Source organism: Danio aesculapii, chromosome 13 (genome assembly GCF_903798145.1).
Source record: "Danio aesculapii chromosome 13, fDanAes4.1, whole genome shotgun sequence".
NCBI lineage: Eukaryota > Metazoa > Chordata > Actinopteri > Cypriniformes > Danionidae > Danio > Danio aesculapii.
The window spans coordinates 41,383,609-41,407,205 of record NC_079447.1 but is presented as its reverse complement, the minus strand read 5'-3'; the positions used below and the strand labels follow the sequence as shown (position 1 = coordinate 41,407,205).

At 35.3% G+C, this 23,597-nt stretch overlaps 1 protein-coding gene across 1 annotated transcript in view; it reads left to right on the top strand.

Annotated features, from left to right (window-relative positions):
- atrnl1a (attractin-like 1a) overlaps positions 1 to 23,597 on the top strand; it is a 431,550-nt gene that overhangs the window by 330,484 nt on the left and 77,469 nt on the right. The window contains exon 28 of the mRNA XM_056471227.1: positions 16,536 to 16,643. Within this exon, the coding sequence (XP_056327202.1) occupies positions 16,536 to 16,643 (108 nt within the window). The remainder of the gene's footprint in view (positions 1 to 16,535; positions 16,644 to 23,597) is intronic.

Below are 23,597 nucleotides of genomic sequence, written 5' to 3'. Positions count from 1 at the left end.
ACATCGTTATTACATTGTTATAACACTGTAATTACACTGTAATTACATCAATAATTGTATTGTACAAGTATTTATGTATTTCATGTACAGTATTTGTATTTTAATATCTCTACTTTGTTTGCCCCATGAATAGTGACTATAGAATGTCTAAGTGAGTGCACCTATATCTGTTCTGACCACTCTGTTGTGTAATTGACCACCATGGCCATATTGTGAGCCGTCTAATCCACATGAAACCACTTGCTTGATGACTCGCTCGTCATTTACAGCAGAGTAAATCATCAGCCTCCCTCTTCTGCTAAAATCCACACAGTCTTTAAATCCTCATCACGGATAAATTGCATAATGACAATGTAAAGGAATATATGAGATGAGAAATGCATGAAGCTGTATTTGCTTCCCAAGAGCACAGCGTCTGCTAATGTATGTAGGATTAGCACCTAGCTTTAATGTCACACTAGTGTGTGTGTGGTCCCTTGAAATTGGAGATGATAGACTGAGCTCTACAGCTGTACTTAACAGTGTGATTGCGCTCTTTGCTCTCTTTTTCACACCTACACACACACAGGGGAGCGTGTGAATCTCTAAAGACTAAAATGGTAGCAGTCTGTGCACAACACACTGCTGTAGAGAGAAGCGCCAGTGGCTCGGAGGTAAGATTTAGCACTTTGTGAAATGAGAGGCTGGTCTTTTGAGGAGTAATTGCACTCGGAGCTGTTTTGCCTCTGTGCTGCAGTTTAGAGGGAGGAGGTGATAAAGAGGGAGGGCAAGTAATGGAAAGAGGGATAACGCACACGGGCACACAGACTGGCACACACACCATGGTGCAAATCAAAGCTAATTTCAGAATTACTTCCAAATGCCAATGCTTTGAAATTGAATTCTCAAGTTTGAATTGAGTTAAAGGGGTGGTCCAGAGTTTATTTTAAGGCTTAGTTGTCATTATAAGATGCAAAGCAATGTGTGCTCATGCTTCATTTGTAAAAAATCATATTATTTTTTCACATATCTTACTTTGATTATATACTGATACTCAGCTAACATGAAAACAACTATCATATTTCCTAGTTCCTTCGAAAAGCCCACTCTCAAGAGGCTCTGATTGGTCAGCTAACATAATGTGCTGTGATTTGAGGATTGGCTCCACATCACTAGGAAAAGTTTCATGCCTCTAGCACGATGTTCCAAACAACGTTTCCCATTGTTTACATCCTTGTTCACGTCCATGCTACAACATACCGTTAACACTAAACACTACGCATGTAATAGATCAATTTTCAAAATTGAGTTATTGACATATTATTATGAAATGACAACTTATTTACCTTATGGGATGCTTTTTTTTAAGTTGTTTACATTTTAAGACGTTTTATTTAAAGAAACAAATGTTACACACATACTGTTTGCTATGGCATGCAAAAACGTTGAAGCTCAATATGAAGCTCAAAGTCATTCAGAACGCAGATAGAACCTTATAATTCCAAGGTGATGAAATAAAAATACTTACAGATAGTGGCTCACAATCCACAGCTCCGTCTATTATGATTGGAGCTGCTCGTTCTTTGAAGAGTTTTTAGCCGAATCCAGCACTGAACTGGGAGAGATTCAAAAAGCACTTCTCTCTTTGTGTCGTGTCCTTTGGAAGCCCAAATACAGAAACAGAACAAGCTCTGTGGAAATAGCAGCGTTTGGATATCATTTTAGCTTTCTTTGCTATAACATTACAGCACCACTGGCCATGCCCCAGTGGGTATATGCGCATGGTATATGCATGTAATCCGTAGCGTTTGTGATCTCACAAGCCCAGATGTATTTTTTTGTAGTCCCCAAACTTTGTTTGCTGTTGGCTTTGCTAATTCAGTGATGTTGTTTATGTTCCCACAGCTACATAACACATCAACTGAAGTTTAAAATACAATATCTTAGTGGACCACCCCTTTAACAAATGGAAGAGCAATTTAGATTTTGGGTTTGAGATTGAGAATGAATTTCATAGAGATCATGCAGGGAATTTAAACGATTTCTGCATTTCTTTACATATTTTTAGTACAACATGTATCTCAAAGCTTTTAGTTACTTTTATTTCATTTATTTGTTGGCTCATTGATTTAATGTCATTTTGATATGTTGTTTTTTGTAGTTATTTACAAATCATTATTTCATTTGTTTGTCGGTTGGTTAAATAATTATTATTTTATTTGTTTGTTTGTTAGCATATAAAATTGCACTTCCATTTGTTAAAGGGGTGGTCCACTAAGATATTGTATTTTAAACTTTAGTTGATGTGTAATGTAGCTGTGTGTACATAAACAACATCGCTAAATTAGCAAAGCCTACAGCAAACGAAGTTTGGGCACTACAAAAAAATACATCTGGGCTTGTGAGATCACAAACGCTTCCGGTTCCATGCATTCACCATGCGCATACATATGCTTTGTGTATAATAAAGGCTGGGGTATAATACGATCATTTTCAAATACGATGCAGTAGACTATATAAGGTTAGTTGCAAACACTTTCTCTCAATGTTTCTTTTTTTATAAATTACAGGTACAATGTTTCTTGAGTTGGTAGGCTAAATTGTCCGTAGTGTATTAGTGTGAGTGTGTATGGATGTTTACCAGAGATCATCCGCTGCGTAAAACATATGCTGGAAATGTTGGCGGTTCATTCCGCTGGGGCTCCCCACTGCGCCACCATGCAGCCCTTGTTAGAATATGAATTTTTTTGAATGGCAAGCTGCTCATCAATTTCTTTACTTTAAGACGCACACACACAAACACACAGCTTTGAAGAGGAGTGCATGAGAGGTGACAGAGAGCACTCTTGATGAGGGTTAATGTGAACTGAGGATGTGATGATGGCCACTGAATTGCCACTCTCCTCCTCTTCTTCTCACAGCATGAGATGTCAACAAACAGTGATATACTTGTGTATCTACACATTTCTCGGCACCAAGTCCATCCTTCTTGCACACTATTACAAAAATAAGTGAAGGAGAGAGAACACCATTGCTCTTATTTCTTCATTACTTCTTCACCATATCATTCTCTTTCATCCATCACTCTCTATCCCTGCCCTCCCAATCAGTTTCCCTTTTTTTCTTCCATGCCTCATTTTCTCTGTGGAATTTAGATTCGGTCGTGATCCTGGAGTGAAAGCATTTATAAAACACTTGTATGACTGCAGAGATGGATCGGCCCGTCACTTACATTCAGCTCTGCTAAGCAGAATTACATAACCTCCCCAACTGGACCTGTTAAAATGGAAGTTTCCCGTCTGTGACGATTGATCTACTGTATTTACAGTGTACCATGCCCGTACAAAGAGATTTTAGGAGCTCATAGGTCTGATAAACTCTCAGTAAACTTCTTTTTCATTCTTTATTAACCCCCTGGGTTTTATGAAATCTTTGCGATGCCTTGGCATTTGTGCTTTTTATAAACATAATAATGGCTGAAGTCTGGTGTATCAAGCACAAACTCACTCAATTTAGATTGGTTTAGTCTTTTTTTGCTCTTTTTAAGGGTCGCTAAAGCAGGTTGAACCCATTAAGTACAAACTGTTCTACAATAATACAATATGTAAGCAGGATGTAAATGCTACTTTATATTTTTGCAGATATTTTTTTGTTTGTTTTTGCTTTATTATGATACTGGACAGGAAGCAAAGTTGTAGAGATTGGAAAGGTCAGGATTTAAGCTCGGGCCTGAAGCGCAATGCTTCTGTATATCAGCGTATTGTTCATGAGGCTACCTATAATAAGATATATGTATTTAAAGTCATTGAAAGTTGCTGAAATGAGGCTAGAAAACCTACTGAATGTGTTCACAAGACATTAGATTGTATTGTATTGTGAATGGTGGCCTATATGTTTCAATAGCATAAATACTTGTTACACACTGAGATATCAAATTCCTTCCCCTAATGTGTATATCAATGTGAAATGCAATTGAGAGGCGAAGAGTCCACAATATAATCAAAATATAAATATATAGTGTTTCCCCCTGCCATTTTATTAGAGGCACCCCAAGTCATCAAGTCATTTTATTTTCTATATAACGCCAGATCAAAACCCAAGTCATTTAATGTTCCTTTCCTGCAGAACAGGTTTATACTTTGTTCTTTTATTAAGCAAATTAAATGGTCGTATGTTATTTATTTTATGTTAAATGATAGCATGTCATTTCTGTCTCTACTGTTGCACATTTACTATTCTCTGCTCTACAGTGTGTACATGATGGAATCCCACTCAAATGCACACACTCAAACAAGTACATTCCCAGCAGCTGAAAGCCTGATAATAGGCCACGTAACTCTTATCAACAATGTGGGAATCCTGGAAAAACTTAAATCCTGCTTTTAGGCATGGTGCTGCACTTCATGTGGCCCATGGGCATGCTATGAGTGGCATCATTTCCATCAGTGTGTTCAAATACATACTTAGTATTTATTTTCAAATATATGGTTTAATTTTATTCTGGACTAAATATGCCAGAAAAATGGATGTACTTGATACATCTATGTAACAAAACTAAATACAGCTCAGTTTTACTTGTATAGATATTTGGTGAATGAATGCAAATAAATATATTTCCATAATACTAAATAAAGCTAGTGCATGTTACTAAAATCCATATAATTTATTGCTATAATGTATTGCTTTAAATTACCCAATATTATCTTTATAGAGATAGCATTATAAGATTTATGTATAATAAAGGCTGGGGTATAATATGATCATTTTCAAATACGATGCAGTAGACTATATAAGGTTAGTTGTAAACACTTGTTTCTCTCAATGTTTCTTTTATATAAATGACAGGTACAATGTTTCTTGAGGTGAAAAAAAAACTAACTGAAGCTTATTTATAAACTAATTTCGAGAGGATTGCGAGCTTATGATTGAGCACAGCTGGTCCCGCATTAGCTAATGCATGATTTACCAATCGGATGATTACTAACTCTTTAGAAATAACCAGAGTTTCTTACCTTAGTTGTCTTCGTCTTGAAGAATCCCCCCTTCCACACCTACTACTCCATCCTTTTCCTCGGTAGGGTGGCACGGCGGCCCAGTAGCGAGCACTGTTGCCTCACAGCAAGAGCATCACTGGTCCAAGTCTCTAACAGGGACAGCATACCAAACAAACTTTAAAATCAATCATCAGCTAAGTGTGAACTCTTGAAATGAAGAATTAAGATGCGTCACAGCAAAACAACACATGAAAAGGTGCAAATATTGCTGCAAATTCTTAGAAAATATGCCATAAAATCCGTCAGTTTAGGTCGAATTAAATATGTTTCCTGAAAAATGTCCTGATAGTTTTTTCATCCAGAAATAGTTATTTGATCTTGTTTGTACTCACAAAACAAAGTCCTAACAACTTTAATATTATCTTGATGTTGTTTGAAATGATGCTCCACCAGTTTGTTCTCAGCTTCATTTGAAGTATGTTGATCTATAAGTGTAGCTTAATTACTTTGCACTCACAGTTCTTTTCTGTCCAACTTGGGCATCTGGAGGGTCTATGCTTTGCATATTTCCCTCTTTGAAAGATCAGTAAGCTCATGCTTAAGATAGAGTTAATCATAGTGAATTTTTTCCTCAAGTTTATCATAGATCTCTACACTGATGTTGGTCTTTCCTTCAGTTTTTGAGGACAATGTCACACCGTCCTAATTAGAACTCAGATGCTCAGTCTGAGATGACATGTTCAGATTACAAACTTTTCTTTTGTCTGGTCCTAATGTTGCCTAATGTTCTGATATGTGGATTTGGGTTTGGACCAACAAAAAGGCTTTGCAATATTATTTGTGTAACGCATTGTAAAAATGTTGCTTCTTTTGCCGGATTACCTAAAGTCTATATCTTTGACCTTGTTTCTGAGTAATGTTTGAAACTTTTTAAGGGCTGTGACTTTTAACTACATTTTTATGGAAGATTAAATTATAGTAACTGCACTTTTCAGTACCCAGTAACGTTTTATAAATGACTGTGAATATAAAATTAGATTTCTAGATGTTCAAAGCTAACATTTCTATGTGTTTTATCATGCCATATTTTCTCTTCAATGTTTATACATAGATTTCATACAGTATATATATATATATATATATATATATATATATATATATATATATATATATATATATATATATATATATATACATATATATATATATATATATATATATATATATATATATATATATATATATATATAAGCAAGGTTAATGATTTTTCCCCAGCCTAATTCAATACATTTGGTACATTTGATTTATATAATATTATAAGCGGTAAAAATTAACTGCTGTTTCAGTTTTCAACATTATATAATTTTTTCAGCAATTACATTAATGCATATTAAGTACAATTAAATTGCACAATGTTGAGTGTTAGAAATGGTACTTGAGTTGAATTCTTCTAAGTTGTAATAATACAACATTACTGAATCTATTTTCAAATAAATACATCACTGGTGGCTATAAGATAATGTTTCTGTGATTAAACTTGTGTGCAAGAATAAAGTTGTTCAGCAGTTGGAAATAGGATAGAAGTTATATATACTTTGAAACTGTTGTGTAATTAATTCTTTACATAGAGCACACTAAATGGTCTGTATGAGCTTTTAGTCCATTTTCTGCTAGTTTGCAAAAATGCTTGAGGAAACAGCCCACAATTATGCTTGTTCAGAGCAATGCAACTTGGTTTGTAGTGTGGCCTTTTTTTGAGACACCTTGCTTTTCTGGTGACAAAAGAGCTTCATTTTCCATCTGTGCTTAGAAAGTAAACAGGTTTTTCTGTTAAAACCATGCTGGAATGAGCCGGAAATTACACTCTCTTATCGGAGTTATTGTGCATCATTTTGGAGAAAGGCATTGTGAATGTTTACAATGACCCGCTATAGACCTACCTGTGTGCTTTTGTCACCCATACAGAGGGTCCCTGTGCTACCCATTCTGTCAATTTGTGTTCAGACAGGGCTTATTCAAAGTTGTAGAAAAAATGCTTTTGTTCTGTTATGCATCGTTACAGGCAGTGGATAACGGATGCCTTTAAGTGCACACAATCAATTATCATCATATAATTGTATTGCAGTCTACACAAAGATGTTAAAATACCAGCTGTTTCAAAAGAAGTTTTAAAAAGCATTGTTGATATAAAGCTTAACATTGTGACCACTGAATTTTTAAAGACTTTAACAGAATAAAAAAGACCAGTCAAATCACAAATGCCACAATTTTTTTAATAAAGTTTATTTTTATCATATGAATGAAACATTAATTCATGGTAGCTAAATTGATGTTAATTTATCGGTCTGTATTGGTATTGTGTCTAACCATTTGGGCATGAATTTATATCAATGGTTTCCATTCAAATCAAACAAAGCCACAATGAAATTAGCCATTGTTCTGAAATTGAAGCTGAATGAATCAATGCTTTGAATGATTTAGTGGAATAAAACATTTAATGACTCACTCCTAGACATTCATTTGTCACAAAGAGTCTAAACAATCCCCAAAAGATTGAATTTATCTTGCCAAACTAGTGTCCCTTTTCTGTATGCATATTAATTGAAAGCAGTGGTATATATAATTTTAATATTTAGTAACTCAGACTGACCACAAGTCATTTGCTACAATCATCTAAAAATAATAGCAGCACACAGTATGTGCATGACCATCAAGTATCTAACCAAGTTAAGTAAATTTTTAATAAAAGATATATGCATTTCATCATTATATACCTGGCGGCTTTTGGCTGACTGAAACTAAGAGTCACAGAATGCTATTGTAAAGCATACTTTATGTTATGCTGCAACTTAACATGAATGTAGGTGCATTTAAGCAGTGTGTTTTTAAAACAGGTCATAAACTGAATATGAATATTTTTATTAATATCTGTAAGATGATACAATTCCAAATAGTAAAGGTGTTTGGGCTATTGTCAAAAACATTATTGTGAAATAAACATGTAGTAGTTCTCCGAAACAAAATATTAAAGATCCAATCAAATAATATTAATATTTATGAGTTTTTTTTTTTTTCAGAAAACATATTTCTAAAGCTACCGTTGAATTTTTCCCTGAATGTTGGTAACAACCAAAAAAATCCATATATATATATATATATATATATATATATATATATATATATATATATATATATATATATATATATATACAAAGTAAACAAATCAAATTAGTTTGCAAATGAACTCATGCATAAACTTATATAATTATAATAATAATAAAATTTAATGAAATGACGCAGGGAGAAATAATTGAACACATGAAGAAAGGGAGCTGTAAAAAGGCAGTGAAAGCCCAGACAGCAGCTGAAATCTCTCAGTAGTTCTTCAGCAACAGTCCAACATTATCATTATCAGGATAATGAAGAAGAAACCAGGGTAGACATGTCAGCAAAACAACGATCCAAAACATAGCCAAGGAACTCTCAAATGCTTTCAGAGAAAGAAAATCAAGCTGTAGAATGGCCCTGCCAATCACCTGACCTAAATCCAATAGAAAACACAAATTAAAAATTAGATTTGATAGACGAGACCCACAGAACAAAAAAATCATTCCTGAGCAGTGCATGTGACTTCATTCTCCATATGAGAGGCGTCTTTACGCTGCCACCACCAAAAAATCATTGCCTTTTATATAAAGGATTGAACACGTTTCAATAGTTTAGTACTTTCTCCTTGTGTCATTACATTGTATTACATAACAAACTTTTTCAGATTTTATTGTTTTGTTTTGTTTTTATGCTTGCATTGTTTGGGTTTTTACCAAAATCTGGTTCAATTCCATGTCAACAGCTCTTTTAGGAATATAATTTTCAGGAAAAAAAAAATAACAGGATGTGTTCAATACATATTTTTACTGATATATGCTGTATTAGGGGTGTAAGGGTTCACAAAATGCATTGTTGATTTTGAAGGTTTAGTACATTTTTGATACAGCAAACACCAAAAAAAAATCCCTTCATTTTGACATTTTTTTTTTATTTATTAAAACAGGATATTTTCTTTAATCTGAAAAAAGGGTTGAGCTATGCTTGCTTCTTAACAGTATATATAACAAAAAAGTTGGGGACAATTATGGGTTAAAAAGTATAATTGTGTGTGTGTGAATGTGTGTGTGTGAGTGTGTGCGTGTGTGTGTGTGTGTGTGTGTGTGTGTGTGTGTGTGTGTGTGTGTGTGTGCGTGTGTGTGTGCGCGCGTGTGTGATATGTAATAGTTTTAATCTTCTATTGGGTTGTAGTTACATCATTGTATTTTGTATCTAACTGCTCTGATCTCAGTGAGTCAGTATGCGTGCATTATTGGGTAATTGGTTGATTAAAGGTTTGAGTTATTACATGAGCCTCAGAAGACATAAATCAGGATAAACCCAGGGGAGGTGTCATTGATTAAACCAGCCTGAGGCGGGGAAGTTCAACCATTACCAAACATCCTTGTGTGGGATGTTCACACAAAAGAATGATACAATTACACTGCTGTTCAGGAATCCCTCTCAGGAGCGCGTTGCATCTATCCTTATGCACTGTATTCTTTGAGTACAGAGGTGCAAAAACATTACAATTCTTGACTTTCTTCAGAAAATTATTATATTGCTTCTTCTGTGAATTGCTGAAAAGAGTATGACCGCTAGTTCAGATGTTGAAGGTGTCAAATGTGCATTTTTGTTAGTCAGTTCTGTATAGCTATCTTAACAAACTATATGTTGTGTCTTTTGTTCTTTCATTCTACGTTTTCTTTCATCTCATATAATGAAATCATTTCAAAGCAAATCAATATTTCACATCCGTTTATTTATTTGCTAAGTAGCTGTGTAATTAGCTGGATAATATACAGTAAGCCAATCATTATCGCAGATGAAATGTCTAGAGGATGAAAAAGGATGCGTTAACATCAGGTTTATTGTGTGACCATGCTGTTTATGCTGTAAATCCTCTAGTGTAATTAGGATCATATCGGAATTTGTCTAGTCCCTTAAATTCATGCTTACAGTTTAATACGTCTTATTTAATTGACTTTGTTGTAAGGAAGGAATCAGTGTACAGCCCTCAAGATTTATTGTATTCGGCTAGTTCAATGTAATTGTTGGTACTGCTGTTAGCATTGTTGGATTTATATATTTTGTTAAAATGCACAAGGAGAAATAGAAAGTCCTCTAGTCACAGTTTGTCTCGTAATTACACTTAGAATTGGTTACATATCTCTGGCTGTGTTAGTCTGTGTGTTCATGCCATTTTTATTGGGGTTTTGCTCTACATATTGTAAGTCATTCTCATTTAGAAACTTCTTGTGGATATGGGTTATGAAATATAAACTGCATTCTAAATGCATACATACAGTACATACATACATACATAAATACTAAGCAAACATACTTACATGCATATATACACAGTGCATCCGGAAAATATTCATAGCGCTTCACTTTTTCCACATATTTTTATGTTACAGCCTTATTCCAAAAGGGAATAAGTACATTTAATTCCTCAAAATTCTACACACAATACCCCATAATGACAATGTGAACTGTAGCAAATTTATTATAAATAAAAAACCTGAAAAATCATGTGTACATAAGTATTCACAGCCTTTGCCGTAAAGTTCTAAATTGAGTTTAGGAACATTCTGTTTCCACTGATCATTCTTGAGATGTTTCAGCAGCTTAATTGGAGTTCACCTGTGGTTAATTCAGTTGATTGGACATGATTTGAAAAGGCATACACCTGTCTATATAAGGTCCCAGGGTTGACAGTGCATGTCAAAGCACAAACCAAGCATGAAGACAAAGGAATTGTCTGTAGACCTCCGAGACAGGATTGTCTCGAGGCACAAGGCTGGGGAATTTTACAGAAAACTTTCTGCTGCTCTGAAAGTTCCAATGAGCACAGTGGCCTCCATCATCCGTAAGTGGAAGATGTTTGGAACTACCAGGACTCTTCCTAGAGCTGGTCGGCCATCTAAGCTGAGCGATCGGGGAGAAGGGCCATAGTCAGGGAGGTGATCAATAACCCGATGGTCACTGTCTGAGCTCCAGCGTTCTTCTGTGGAGAGAGGAGAACCTTACAGAAGGACAACCATCTGTGCAGCAATCCACCAATCAGGTCTGTATGGTAGAGTGACCAGACAGAAGCCAATCCCCGCCTGGAATTTGCCAAAAGGCTTCTGAAGGACTCTCAGACCATAAGAAACAAAATTCTGATGTGATCTGATGAGATTAAAATTGAACTCTTTGAAGTGAATGCCAGGCATAACGTTTGAAGAAAACCAGGCACCGCTCATACATGCATACATACATACATAAAAAATAATAACTGCAAGATGTTAGTTAAAAATGGTCAAGGATCAAGCTCATTCTTAAAATTAACAAAGCATATCAGTGCCATACACACATAAATACGCACAAACATACAACAGCATGTGTCCCAGGCGAGCATTGTTTACAACATGTGGAGGTTAATTATGCAGTTTATGGGCCATTTACAAGCCCAGACCAGTGTTGCCACAGTGTCCTTCTCACCTCTTGAAGGACTTGTCAGGGAACATAAACCATCCATGTTCTGCTAGTTTCTTTTTTTTTTTACCATGATACACACACACACGTGCGAACGTCCACACACAGCCATGGGTGCTTTAACAATCATCACCGTGACTGTCTTTTGAATCAGCTCCTGACATCCTGCCACCCTTCACCTTGACTTCCTGTCATAAGCCATATTTCCATCACCCTGTTTTAATGTGCCGTTTTGAAGTATCACATCGGAAACTCAAAATGTAAAGGGCTCCTATCATGCAAAATTAAACTTTGGAAGCTGTTTGGACAGACATATGGGTAGTATAGTGCGTACAATACACAGCCTTATTTTAGTGGTATAAACATATCAAGTCTTTATACTGTATATATATCCAAATCCCATCAATTTTGAGGCCCACCACAATTTCTTCCTCACCCACCGAACTGATCGATAGACACATACAGTATCAGCATTTCTCGGTAGGGATGTAACAGTTCACCTGACTCACGATTCAGTACGATTCATAATACTAATGTCATGACTCACAATTCAGTCATGATTGTTAAAGAAAATTATTTGAAACAAATTTAAGGTGAAGAATGCTGCACTCTTTGTAAAATATATAACACCTGGTTCTGTAACAGAACAACTTTCTCTTTCAGTCTGAAAAACATCTTCACACTTTCGCTATGAAAACACTGATGCACTGTGTAATCTCCGTAGCACTCGCCGGAGCAAGCGGAGCTGCTAATCATCCGGTCCGCGTGGTTTGGCTTATTAATAGTTTTTTGTGTACTCTCTGTGACAGTAGTTTTCACTGTGCTAAGGGTTTATGTGCATTATATTTGTTCTTAGTAAATGTGTTTTTGCAGTATTTGCACACAGTTTGTTGGTTTGTCTGGCGCTGATGGGCAGGTAAAGCGAGCTTGCGCCTGTAAACACAGCGCCCCCTCTGTTAAAAAAAATTATCGGGATTCATTCCACATTTCAACCGGTTTTAATCGTCACAGGGCAGCAAGGTGGCGCAGTGGGTAGCACAGTCGCCTCACAACAAGTACGTCGCTGGTTCGAGCCCCGGCCGAGTCAGTTGGCATTTCTGCGTGGAGTTTGTGTGTTCTCCCTGTGTTTGCATGGGGTTCCTCCAGGTGCTCCGGTTTCCCCCACAAGTCCAAAGACATGCTGTACAGGTGAATTGGGTAAGCCAAGTTGTCCATAGTGTATGTGTGTGAATGAGTGTGTATGGATGTTTTCCAGTGATGGGTTGCAGCTGGAAGGACGTTCACTACAAAAAACATATGCTGGATAAGTTGGTGGTTCATCCCGCTGTGACGACCCCTGATTAATAAAGTGACTAAGCTGAAAAGAAAATAAATGAAAATGAATGAATGAATCATCACATTTGAATCGATTTTCAACTGACTCACTGTGAATCGTTACATCTCTATTTCTCAATGCATGTTTTTAATAAAAAAAGACAGTAAATCGCTATATAATTTGCTATGTAATTCATAACTGCTGGAATCACCACAGCTTCACGGTGAATTATAAAAATATTCAACATATTTATAATATTTTAAATGTGAAATTTTAAGCATTAAACCGACCTGTGTGAATTAGGGAACATATTTAATATTGCAATTGTGATTTGAGTTTGCAATTTAGTTAGTACATTTAGTGTTTTTATCATTGTGTGTGTGTGTGTGTGGGGGGAGGGGGGGTGGGGTTGGAGGTTGTAATGACATGGGTAATACCTAGGTATTACAGTGTAATTGTACTTAATGAGGAAATGCATTCTCCTCATTTGTCAAAACCATAGTTTTTGTATACCATACTTAAGGGGGTCTTTTGACATGCAAAATTAGCCACAGGTTTCCTCTGAGGGTTGGGTTTAGTGGAAAAGTAAGGTTATATAATAAGCAGTTTTTACAGTATAAAATACATTATGCCTGATGCCTCATTTACACTAGCAGCGACTTTGCAGCAGATTGCCACCCTGAGGGACAGGAAGCTACAAACACAGCGGTGTTTAGGTCTACAGCAATTAGAATAGAACAGCCTTGTGCGAGCTGAGATTAGATCACTTGAGTTCTACTGTGCTCCTATTGGCTGTCGCTCAAGAAAGTCGCTTTTTATTTGCATAAAGTTGAAGTATTCTACGGATTCTCAACTTTGTTGCGTCGATTGGCAAGCCCACCTGGTCACCAATAGTCGATGTTGCTCTCTTAGACGTTGGTCGCCGTAAGTTGCTTACTCTCCTTTGAAATGAATGGTCACTTGTCTCTTTTCTGCTGCAAGTCGCTCGTAGTGTGAATGAGGCTTTATGCAGTCCTCATAAACCAGTGTGTGTGCATAATAATATTAATGCACATTAATATACATATATGGCGGTTCATTCCGCTGTGGCGACCCCGGATTAATAAAGGGACTAAGTCGAAAAGAAAATGAATGAATGAATGAATATACATATATTTATATCTTTATAGTATTCATGTTGCAGCATTTTTGCGATTAGCTAATTGCATCATTTCAAATTGCAATTATGAATCAATGCTGATTAATCGTACAGCCCTAAAACCAACATGACAACAACAATCGCTGTTTCTGCTGATGTTTTTTTTTTTGTGTTTTTTTTCTTCAATTTTTTGGATAACAGGTTACAGTATCAAATTTGAAAAGATTTGCTTGGTTAAAGAATGGAAACACAGCTGTCTCTCATGTCTGTCCTTTTGGCACAAGAACATCCAGACCCTCGCTGACATGAGTGATTAAGCCCAAATCAAATTCAAAAGCACATCTCACCTATGAGAACATATCATCGCCTAAGAATTATAAGGTTCTATCTGCTTTTGAGATATTGAGCTTCAAAGATTATGCATTCCATATAACAAACAATAAATAAATGTATGTAATGACATAATAATTACAAAGTAATGACACAGTAATTGCACACAAGATAAAAGTGTGTAATTACACGTGTATTGTGTATATTTATGTATACAATTATAAATATCCGAATACTGTACATGCAATAAACAAAGAATCATTCGTATTCATAAATATTATATGGGATGTAACTACAAAGCAATTATAATGTAACAGTGAGTGCAGTGATTATAAATCCAGATTAATGTTTGTAATTATATATTACATACATGTGTACTGTGCAAATTTAAATATATAACTATAAATACAAACTGTACATGAAATATACAAACATGTTTGTAAATATTGCATGCAATAACAATGTAATTACAATGTAACGACATTGTAACTACATCCAAGATAAATGTTTTCTGTCTTCTAGTAATTGAATGAGAGATTTGCTTTGTTTAACAAATAAAGTGGATCTAATTGGATTTGCATTGTAAACATTCAAGAAAAGTTAAAAAGGTATTACTTTTTATTTCATATATTAAGGTTTTAGTTATGATACTCCCAAAATAATTCTGCATAAATCCACAGATTTTTAAAACTATTCTGTGCAGAAATAGCAAAAAATGTCCGCAGATTCCGTCTGGCCCTAGTGATCAGTTATGAAATTAGTATTTGCACAAGTGAGGAGTGAGTGTGTGTGTGTGATTCGGTGGATAAGTGTAGCATTTTGATTGGTTGTGTTTGGAAAAAGAAAGCAAGTGGCTTCACATTAGAGTTTTGTGTTTTAGGTAGAGAATTGTGTGTGGAGTTTTGAAAAAAAGTGTTTTAGGCAAATGAAGTTTAAGGCTGAGAAATAGCTTCTGGTTTTGGAGATTTGCTGAGTAGTTGTGCATTTTGAGTGAGATGTTTCAGAAATCGTGTGACAAGAAAAGATTTTGTGTGTAAGCAGTTGGAAAAAACTGTAAGTTTGTAATTACATGTGTACTGTCTATTTTTACTTAGACAACTATAAATAAAAAAAAAATACTGTACATGCAATAAACAAAGAGACATTTACATTTATAAATATTATCTTGAATGTAACTACAATGTAATGACTAAGTAATCACAAGGCAACGACACAGTAATTTCACACAAGATAAATTACATATTACATCTCAGATTTAAATACAATGTTATAACAATGTATTTACAATGTCATTACATCCAAAATAAAAGCTTTTAATTTTGAGACACTTTTTTCTTTAAATTTGACCAGGGGCGTTGCTAGACATAAAGCTCTACTAAGGCACCCCCCATATATATATATATATATATATATATATATATATATATATATATATATATATATATATATATATATATATATATATATATATATATATATATATATATATGTTTAGACACAACTGGAGTGATATACTAAGATCTTTGCATGAATATTAATTTAATTTGAATGAAATTCTATAGACAATTCAATAGAATACAAAAAAAAGATGTTTTATAGGATTATCTGTTGTCTTCGACTTGACACATGGCAGAGAATTAGGTTTATTAAGTCTTACCTCTCTGACTCCTCACCCCTCCTTTTTGCTTCATACAAAAAATCTATCAGGAGGCATGCTTAGTAAGATCACCGTCATATTGTTTAAACTTTAGTTTTTTCGACTTGCAAAACAAAAAAGACTGTTATGCCTGTTTTACAACACATGAGCGGTGTGTGACAAGCAAGTAGCCTGCTTTTTTGGCACGCATGTTAACTACCGGGACTCGCACCGGCAGAAGAGCAGCGCGTGCGAGAGGCAGGCGGGTTCTCTGCGCACAGGCGGAGATGCGTCAGTTTACTTTTTGATTAAACATATTGCTTTCACCAGCGTTGGTTCGGTTGCACATAGAGAATAACGTCTTTATTTCGCAATTACCACTCTTAATAAATACACTTGCATATGAAGTAAATCATATCTCAATGCATTTACTGGGGCACTGGAGATTTTTACTGGGGCACGTGCCCCAGTAAGGATCTTTCACTGCAAGGAATATATCAGGATTGAAATCATAGTGCTTCTTTCATTGTTTATTTAACTCAACACAGTATTTATTTTTTATTTTGTGTCTTTCTACAGCAACTAATGCGAGAGCGCCAGCAGATGGCCAGCCGTCCGTTTGCCACTGTCACAGTCGCACTCGAGGCTCCAGAGGAAGAGGAGGAGCTTCTGCAGGGCCAGGCGGATGTGAGTAAATGTGTTTAAGTTTATGTTTAATTTAAACATGTTAAGTTTAAGCATGTAACACAATTAACCCTCTTAACATAATAATACCAACACCTAATATTAAACACAAAAAAATGATAATATTTTACAAAATTACAAATCAATAAAAATAATAATAAAACTGACACTAATTCTTTTTAAAACTGTATTCACCTACAATGCCTTCCCATGAACTAGTTTTCTTTTGATAATGTTTAATTTGCTTCAAACTAGTTATAACAAGATATAATTTAAGAAAAGATTGCTTTACACCAATTTAAGCAGCATTTACTTGCTGCTGTATTCATTTTACCTTATTTAGCCAGACAGCGGCATCTTAATGTCACATCAACTGAATTGATTTCAATTATTTTGATGATACATAGTGAGATTTAAACTAATCTGCTCTGTTAGAGCGTCTCTCACTTATTTTCAAAGATTCAGGCTCTTTTCTATCACTATTTAAATGCCATCTGCAATCACTGACCTCTTAAAAAAGTCAAACACATGTTTAGTTGTCTGTTATTTATTGGACAGTTTCTGTATCTTGTTCTGTGTGCATCTGTCTGATTGGCTTAGAAAAGTAGAGTGTGTTGGAAAGAGCTGAGGGAAACATATGCATGGAAATCTGGATGTGTTTTTAAAATACACCCAAGACTTTTTAAGTAGCTGTGGCATGATTTGAATCGTACCAGATAACTGCTAATTGCTGGAAGAACAGATTAAGTGTTAAGAGTGTGCTAGACCTGCTGTGCTCAAAATCTGGACTGAAAAAGCACTCAATGACTGAGCCATCCTCAATATTACACCTAGAACTCTTCAGGTGAAAACAACATCTGCTGCATAACATCAACTGTTCCTCTCATGCTTCCTCCCATGTAATTTTTAAAATAAATTAAATAGAAAACATGTGTATTAAACAGATCTTTACACAAAAAATAAAAAGAAATCCTGTTAATGTACTCACCCACTGGTCATCCAAGATGTAGGTGACTTTTTTCTTGAGTAGAAAGTTAAAGAAGATTTTGAGCTGAATCCAGTCCTTAGTGATTTATATAATGGCATTGAATGGTTGTAGGTTCATTCATTCTTTCATTTTCTTTTCAGCTTAGTCCCTCCATTAATCAGGGGTTGCAATAACGAAATGAACCACCAACTTATCCAGCATATGTTTTACGCAGCGGATGCCCTTCCGACCGCAACCCAACAATGGGATATACTCATACATTCTTACATTCACACTCATACACTATGGACAATTTAGCTCAGGGGTCTCAAACTCAATTTATCTGGGGGCCTCTGGAGGCAGAGTCTGAGTGGGGCTGGACCGCATCAGGTTTTCCACAAGAAATTAATTATATTACTAATTTTCAATTTGTTTATTTTTTTCATCTTATTTTGTAATAAAAATAAAAATTAAGAGATTTGAAAAATTGGAATTTATTTATTACAAAATAAGATGAAAAATAAATAAATAAAAAATTAATAAGAAAATAAATCAATCAGTAATAAATAGTTGTAAATAATAATAATAATAATAATAATAATAATAATAATAATAATAATAATAATTAGATTTACTGTTATCTGCCATGCTGTTGTTACAGGAAAAAGAAGCAAGAGAAAGAACAACTGTGTTGTTGTAATTTGGTTTGACTGCTTTTACATCATATGGAAATATATGTAATGTGTATTGTGTGAGGCGATGCAAATAACAGTGCCGGAGACTCTTATTGCCGATAGACAGGTGTCGATATGTGACTGCAGATGACTACTTTAGGCTGCATTGAGTTCCTTACTTTTCTTTTATCCGGCAGCATAAACATCACTTGGATTTCTTTTCTGCTCGCTGCGCGCGAAACAATAACCACCAACCAATGAGAGTGATTGTAAATGCAAGAAAGATGATTGGTTGAAAATATTGTTCAGGATTTTTTATTGTTCAATAGTTAAACGTGAATTTTGCTTTAACTAGAGCATGACTACCATCATGCGTGCGTGCACACACAATCCACACAGCATTCGCTGCGCCCATTCTCTCTCTCTCTCTCTCTCATACACACACACATGCAGGTATTCACTGTGCACAAGTTAATGCAGAATCAATTAAAATAAATACCGGAGAGAAAATCTAAAATATCTGACTTTTCCTAGAACAGGATCTGGCAAGATCCGGCTGTTAAGGTAAATAGAGGCTGTTAAGATCCAATGTTAAGGTAAATAGAATGCTTACTCTATCCATCCCCCAGTTAAACAAACACTTACTTTCATATATCTTAGAAGACATTGATGAATTAGTGTGTTGTAAATCCAGCAGCTCCATTCCCCTCTGCAGTGAATGGGGCTGTGGCGTGTCACAAACCAGATGAAAATCTATGAAAATATAAAAGCGAATCACTTCTAAATAAGTCACGAAGGGGGTTCACCCCTGCACCGCCCCTTGACTTTACTTGGGTGGGCCGCCCAAGTATATTTAGCGACACTTTTTTTTTTACTATTATTAATATCCTTTAACACTTTTTTGTATCCACCCAAAATAACCAAACCTGTGCGATAATCTTCTCCCATTTTTCCGTTTCGTTCTGTGTGTGCGAGACCTGTCAGCACTCCCAGAGACAGTCTCATTTGCAACCCACAGAGACGGTTTCAGAAAAACTCTACTATATGCTTGGAGAGGATGAAATGTCTAGTCTAAACTGTCTGCAAAATATATGTAGACCATTATTGGTTAAACAACGCATTTGCCTTATTTAAATAATCTACAAGTTTTAATCTTGTAATTTTGATATGTTTTTGAAATATTGTCTGTTTTTATTCCTTTTCTGTGAATTATTTCTCATTTGCTGATTATTTTATTTATTTCATGATGTTAATATATTTCATAGGCTATTTTTATACAGTACATATCTAAAATGCTTTGGCATTCAAGTTTGCTTTGAACTTGAGAAGAAGATTTGACCTGTCAGTGGGTGCACATGGCTCCTGAATAGCATAAAAGTAAGAGAAAGTAGTGGATTTCTTTATATAATTCAACAGTCTTTTTCAATTTAACCCATTGAAAAGAAACAGTGTAAAACAGTGTCATAACAAATACAATTATTGTTAAAAATGTAATTATGTTCCGCTGTTGCATATAGTTAACTATTTATGTGGTATATGTTAATGGTGCGATTCAATCCGGCTACCACCGCAAGTATCTTTCAAACCTGTAGGAAGCACTGATATCACTACTGATATTTTGATCAAATGGTTGAGCACATTATTAATTATCTAACTACATATTCAACAAATTAAATGTCTTAAATGTTAACAGCAGCAGCAAAAATAATAAAATAAAATAAATAAATATCACTGCTTTAGTCTTTTTAGAGCTTTCAGCTCTCTTGAGTTGCTGCCACCTTTTAAAAGACATGCAGATATTTGCTCTCATTTTAGCTCAAATTCTCTCACTTTGCCTTGTTGACTACAAGCCCTCTGCGGTTCAAGCTTTTTGGATGTTTTTTAAATTCGTTTTTTTTTTACTTTTTTTTGGATTCTACAGATGTCAACATGGATTGCCCTTTAGACCTGTCTAGAATTAAAAGCACATTTCAAGGAGAAGTAAAACAATTAAACATTGTGCTTTTGTGAAATAAAGAAAACACACAGTGTCACTTTCTGGACTGTGTTTACATTTTTTAATCATTCTAGCTGAGCTTTCATTCAAAAACATTTAAAAAGAATGATTCTAAATTTTAACTGCAAGCTTTAAACGTTAAATGAAACCCTTTTATAACTCAGCAGTTGACGATTGTTTGATTGAGTCTTAAATCAAAAGTAAATTCCTAATGGATGCCATGTAAGTGTTCCACAATAGGATCTAATGCAGGGAGTGAAATAAAAAGCAGGTAAATCACTGGCTGCCATTTGTTGGATATGCCATTGTGGCACATGTGATTGCAGCAGCCTCTATGACCTTTACTGCATTATAAAACAACAGGAGAGTCATTAGCATAAATCTTCACATCAGCGTCCATATAACATCCATACAACATAATAAAGCTGATGAAGCCGCAGCCCAGAGCACCTGCACTACGCCAAAGCATATCTCGCCTTATGTGTTGTGCTGATCAATAGCGGCCCAGGGTTTTTATAATGCTGTGAGAAATAGATCAATTTCATATGCAGGGTTTTAATGTGCAGTATTTACCTCCTGTGGGCGTTGTGGAGATAAAGACTATTTATGACACTTATGAGCTGTCGGGCTAGAGGAAGACCATTATTATTCAGATGCATGCACAAACTCACGTACATATTCATGGACTTGATGACATTAAAGGTGTAGATGCTACCATTCGAATTTAGTGTGTGTTTTTATGTTTCAGAAATATATTTATGCACATCAAAGCTACATTCATGCATTTGTATATCGATGTGTGCCAAATTATGTTTTCTGTTTGTATGTATTTTAAGGGGCACCTATTTTACCACTTTTTCAAGATTTAAGATAAGTCTTTTGTGTCTCCAGAATGTGTCTGTAAAGTTTCAGCCCAAAACACCTATCAGATTATTTATTATACCTTTTAGAATATTGGAATTTTCTGCTCTGAACACAATGTAGCTGTTTTTGTTGGCAGTGCCTTTATTGCTGGTTAATGTCCCGCCCACCATTCCCACGTGCCTGTCAGAGTCCGCCTCGGCTGCGTCAGATAAAAAGCACAGTGACAGACATGAAGGAAGCAGATCTCATATAATGTTTGTGAGAAATACTACAGTAAGAACTTTCCCAATGATTATTTGATTTATTTGTTGTGGAGTTAATTCAAGCTTTTCTGCAATGAGTCACACCCAATGTTGTTACAAAGTTCATGTACACACACACACAGCGGACACACACACACACAATGTGCACATTTAACTTTGCACTGTTTTTGCTCAGCAAATGTGATAGGATTCACATTAACATACACTGCTGTATGGATATCTGTTTTTAACGTCCACAAATCGTGACTCAAGCGTATTCTTTTATAATTGTACTGACATGCAACTGTGGTGATAAAGGCGGTAAAATCGCTGTAATTCATTACAAACATGCATTGTTTTAATAACTTGTATAACTCATTCTTGATCACATTTGGTGATGATTGATGATCACAGAGAGCTGAACAGATCTTTTAATCCCACTTGGTTTGCACACATCCTGTCTTGTTGATATGATTAAACGTGTTACTATGGAGACATTACTTAAGCATCTATAACTTTTTTTATTTTGAGGATTATAAACTCTAGATGATGGATAATAAAGCCTGAAGTGTCTTCTTTCCAAAGATACATGAACTGTGAATGTAGACCAAATATTCAGCAACTGTTTTAGTTTGGGAAGGTCATTTTTAAGAAAGTGCCTCTGATGGTCAGGGAAAGAAGAAATCTGATATAGTCTTGGAAAATGTTTTAAAGAAATATCATTTTGCATGCTATCTTAATCAAATTTGAAATATAAACTCATGAAACAATTGGCTTTCAAGGCAAAGAACATTACATTAATGTTTACTTGTGCTTGATTATGGAAAAACAAATATCGAACATGAAACTTCCCATTTTACCACATTAAAGACCAAAGTGTCTTCTTTCTAATGATACCTAATTTGTGTCTGTAGCTTACTGTTATTATTTAAAGTTAGGTAAGTGTGAATCCTCAAATGTGAGTGCTGGCTAACAGGTTAATACACGGCTGTCAATCAAATGACCCTTCGCTAAGCCACACCTGAAAACCGCCACACACCAATCATAGCTTAGCAACCGTAGCTGCACTTAGGAGGTCGGTCAAGCTTTCGAGCGAGGAAAACAAGCCAAAGCATTGTGCATATGGATTGTGCAAATCTGAGACCCGGTATCCTAAAATTTTGGACGCAGTGGTGGAATTTTTTTCCCTTTCCAAAACCTAAAACCCAAGGGGAGAAGTGCCAGCTTGGATCAAGCAGTTTGAGGGGCGCTAAAAGAGCGGGGTTAAGTTGTTTTTGTTTTCAATGTTCCTGACACATTCAGCGATAGATGGCAATAACTCACACACCTCGTACTGTAAAAATATCTAAACTGTGTTTCCAACAAAAATCCAAAACAGGTTATGTTTCCCAGCTGTCTTTTTCTTTTTTTCACTCAATATTATGAGCACTGCTCCATTTAAGCCCTCGCAATAGTAGTCATACTACTAGCAATCATATTTCTATCTGTTTCAAGCTACGGATATTTGAAATGTCAAATCAACAGAACAAAACCGAGATGTGATCACAATCGGAGCACTTGCGATCAATATACTTCACTCTCAGCTGTTTTTCAGTCATTTATATCCCATTATTATACAATTCAACCATGTTTTGGTTGATGGAGATTTAGTTATTGGTGATGGTGTTATACCGGGTTAGTATCTGCTTTTATATTTAGTGTCTGATTAATATTTACTGGTAGGGAAAATCTATTTGTCCACTTCTGCTATTTATACTTTGATTTGCATTTCAATTTATTTATTTTTTTTCACTTAACTCCGAATTAGAATAGAAACGGTATAAAAACACACAAACATACTGACAGTTGTTATGGGTCAATGATGCTAATATTTGGCACAAATCCATCACTTTCCTGTTTCTGGCTGTTCTTTCTATAAATGAATTATGTAGAAGCACTGTCCATGCGTGTTTCCTCGTCGGTTAGTAACGCCATTTTTCATTGCACAACAATTAATCTATCAGGCTTTTTGGCAAAAAAAAAGGTAAATCTCAGTTTAATTTGTTATTATTAGATTATTTTTAAATTTCACCTCTCCTGCTGTGCATGAACTAAGCTGTTGAATGGTCAGCGTATGAGGCGGCTAGGCTAACCTAGCTTCAATTTTGATTAAATTATTTTCTAATCGGTTGCGTATTATATCATGAATATACCCCTGTAATGCATACAGCAGTT